General features: G+C 31.2%; 1 protein-coding gene across 4 annotated transcripts in view; it reads left to right on the top strand.

The window, feature by feature from the left end:
- Window positions 1-3,861, top strand: part of LOC101579400 (jouberin) — a 181,013-nt gene that overhangs the window by 26,610 nt on the left and 150,542 nt on the right. For all 4 annotated transcript variants that reach the window (XM_023712174.1, XM_023712173.1, XM_023712176.1 and 1 more), the window contains exons 8-9: window positions 39-169; window positions 1,895-2,035. In XM_023712174.1, coding sequence (XP_023567942.1) covers window positions 39-169; window positions 1,895-2,035 — 272 coding nt within the window. The remainder of the gene's footprint in view (window positions 1-38; window positions 170-1,894; window positions 2,036-3,861) is intronic.

Here is a 3,861-nt window from a genome sequence, read left to right as displayed (position 1 = left end):
TGTGTGTGTGTGTGTCTATAATTTATTTCTGTTTATAGATTAGCAGCAAGGAAATTTCTAGGTGCAGCAAATTATCGGGAAAAGATTCACAGTACTTTGACGCCTTGTGGGACTTACCTCTTTGCAGGAAGTGAGGATGGCAGAGTATATGTTTGGAACCCAGAAACAGGTGAGTGTTTAGTGATCTTCAAATCTGCTTTTCGAGGGTGGTGATGAGAGGTTTCAAGAAGTGTGAAAACTATCATTTTATACAGTAATTTTTTAAAAAGTTCTGATTTCAAGTTTCTGACTATTTTTTCAGGGTAACTTTTAGTGAAACTCGCTACTGTCTAAACTTAAATTTTGTCCTCTTTTGCTTTCATTATAGATTTAAAATTTCACATAATAATTATTCTTGCTCATGCGATACTGCTACTCATAGGAACCTAATAAAGATTGTAGTACAATATACAGAATATAGGCTGAATTATGACTAGGTAGATAGGTAAATATTTACTGTATATATTCTTTAATAATAAAAATATTCCTGTGAGTTTTTGATGTCTGAAACCTACTTAGCAATAACCTAAACTACTATAATTATCTTCAAATAAACAGTTACACCAAGTTGACTTGTTCCTGTTCTTTGCTTTTCAAAGGAAAAATTAAAACTACATAAGCATTTTTTAAAAATCTTTAAAAAAAATAAAATATTTTATGTATTTATTTGGTATAGGGTCTTGCTACCTAGCTCAGACTCCTAGTCTGTCTCAGCCTCCCAGTGCTGGGATTACAGGCATGCACCACCATGCTCAGTTTTGGTGGATGGCTTGGCTTGCAGCCAGCACAGCATGTTGTACTGGGCATCAAACCCAGGTCCTTGTGCTTGCCAAGCAGGCACTTAGACCACCGCGCTCTCTCCCCGGCACTACATAAGCATTTTTAACAAGTTTATTTTGTTTTTCCTATACCATGCTTTGCCATATACAGAAACATTATATTGCTGTCTTCCTTTAATAACTACATCTCTGGCATTCATCAGGTTGAGATATAGACCATCTGTTCCAATTCTCTATAGGGTTTTGATTAGGAATGAGTATTGGACTTTGTCAAAAGGTATTTCTGCATCTCTTGAGATGATCATTTGGTTTTTGTTCTTGGTTCTGCTAATGTAGTGTATTATATTTATGGATTTTTGTATGCTGAACCATCCCTGCATTCCTGGAATGGATCCCACCTAGTCATGATGTATAATCATCGTGATGTTTTGCTGCATTGCCTCCCTTTCAATTTCATTGAAGAGTATGAGAAAAGTTAACATTAAATCTTCTCCAAATTTCTTGTAGAATTCTGCTATGGAAAAAATAAATAAAATAAAATAAAAAAATAGGTCTCCTTGCTTTTTGACTTCTTGGTGATTTTCCTAGATACTACTAACTTCTGCTTTAGGCATCTTTGTGCCATGATTGTAAATATCTCTTACGTAGATGAAACCTCAAACAGGCTGTGGGGAAAAAATTTTAAGAACACAATCCCTACTAATCCTTCAGTTGGAGAGTTTCTTCAGTTTTGAGGTTTGTTAATTGCTTCCCTTGTTTTCCCCAAAGTTCTTTGTTGATTTTAGTTGCTAATTCTTTCAGATAACATAGCCATATACCTGTATAGTTCCTTCTAAGCATGTCACTTTGTGCCTTGGTAGCCTTATTTAAGAGATAGAATTTAGAAGTACAAAAGGGATGACCAACAGAATGTAAAATAATGACTATTTAACACAGTGTATCCAATTTTATTTTGGGGTTTCAGGTAAGTAATATAAGTGTCATTGTTACTATACATATTTCAATAAGTTGCAGAATAATCTTCTAAAGAGAATTACCTGATACAGTAGAAATTATTGAATCTCTTTTTTATTTAGGGGAACAAGTAGCAATGTATTCTGACCTGCCATTCAAGTCACCTATTCGAGACATTGCTTACCATCCTTTTGAAAATATGGTTGCATTTTGTGCATTTGGGCAGAATGAGCCAATTCTTCTTTATATTTATGATTTCAGTGGTAAGTACTGTGATTGATCAGAATATTTAGTGTAATTTTTACATTTATTCTGCACCAGACATCATTAGCTATATGAAATCTATCTTTTGAGGTAATAAACTCTCTTGATTATACTGTAAGAGCCAGAAAGATTAAATAGATTCTACTATAATGATGTGTTTTGCTTTTCATGAGGTTGGTGTGGAATTTAAATGTTGCATAAGTATACCTAACAATTGTGGTCTTACGTTAAAATCACAGAATTATTTTATTAACACATTTAAATGAATTAAATTTACCTAAAAATCATTTGAGACTATGTTAACTGAATTTAAAAGGTAAATAACTCATAGGACATATGTTTAACGTTTTTAGTTGCATATTGAATCTTTTTACTAAGCTTTTTGTAAGTTCTGGTTGAAAGTTTTTAATGCAAAAACTCAGCAAAATATTAAATAGTAGTGTAAACGAGATCTGATTTAGAGGGGACAGGGAGATGGCTCAGTGGAATAAGTGCTTACCTGGCAAGCACAGGGTCCTGAGTTCTATCCCTGGTTCCTCAAAAAAAAAAAAAAAAAAAAAAAAAAAAAAAAGATCTGATTTAGAAATCTGTTGTCTTTTTCAGCCTTAAAATGAAAATCATACTGTCCTACCAATAAGAAAAATGAAACTTTGATGTAGCATACTAAGAATTATTTTAATTTGTTATTTTTATGTATTTCTAATTTTTATGGAGAAATTAGCATTTCCTAGTTTTGCATTACAATACAGTGCTTTCTCAAAGTTACAATTGTTTTCTTCATATATTAACTTTTTATACTAAAAGTCCTTTTTTTCTTTGATTTGTTTAGAGTGCTATATATTTTTATAAGCTAGGGTAGCTTACATACTTGTATATTTATATAATGATGCAAGTAAAACTAGGTAATATTTAATGTTCAGCTGTTTGGATGAGGTGCTTTAATAGTGCATAAAAAGTTAAGTTTAGCTGAATTGGTTAATGCTGTGATAAGTGCTAGCTTACTAGACTTTTTATAATCCTGAAATGTTTTTTTATCATACAATGGATTATGTTCTGTGTTTTTAAGTGAATTAGCTTTAAAAATAATGCAAAACAGGGACCTGGAATACAGCTCAGTGGTGTAGTGCCCGCTTGGCAAGCCCATGGACATGAGCTCAATTTCCAGTTCCCACAAAGAAAGAAAATGAAAAACACCAAGATTTATCTTATTCTAAAGAACTTTATATGGACACAAGGGCCTGAGTTCAATCCCTAGTTCTGCCAAAAAAAAAAAAAAAAAAAAAGAACTTTATAAAGAAGATAATGTATGTAATTCATATATAAATTTACAAAGTAAAAAAAAAAATAAATTTACATAGTACTAACATAAATGATAAAATTGGCAAGCAATAAAATATGATTTATATTTACTACTTATATTAACAAAAATGGTCTGATATTCAGAAAAGGTAAATGAATTTCTCAACTCATTCAGTGTGTAAACCTGATGGCTAGTTCTAAATAGGCAGCACAGTTATTTTCTCAGACTCTTAAGAGGTGTCTTTAACAGTCTCCATTTAATTTCTAATTTGGTTTTTTAGGTTTTTGAAATTTTCACTACTAATGCAAGTTAAATCTTCTCTCCTTTTCTTTAAGTAGTTTATTTTTGTCATTAGCAAAATAATATATTTTCTTTTACTTATTTTTTATTCATTTTAATGAGAAAAAAGATAAAAATAGCAATGAAATAGTTTCAAAACAGGTTAGTAGGATAGCTACAATAATTAATAATTGCATATTTTGTCTTCATAGTAGTTATTCAGAAGATAAGATGCAGACATGATAT

The sequence above is a fragment of the Octodon degus genome, unplaced genomic scaffold (genome assembly GCF_000260255.1).
Source record: "Octodon degus isolate 3935 unplaced genomic scaffold, OctDeg1.0 scaffold00024, whole genome shotgun sequence".
Lineage (NCBI taxonomy): Eukaryota > Metazoa > Chordata > Mammalia > Rodentia > Octodontidae > Octodon > Octodon degus.
This window is presented reverse-complemented; position numbering and strand designations above follow the sequence as displayed.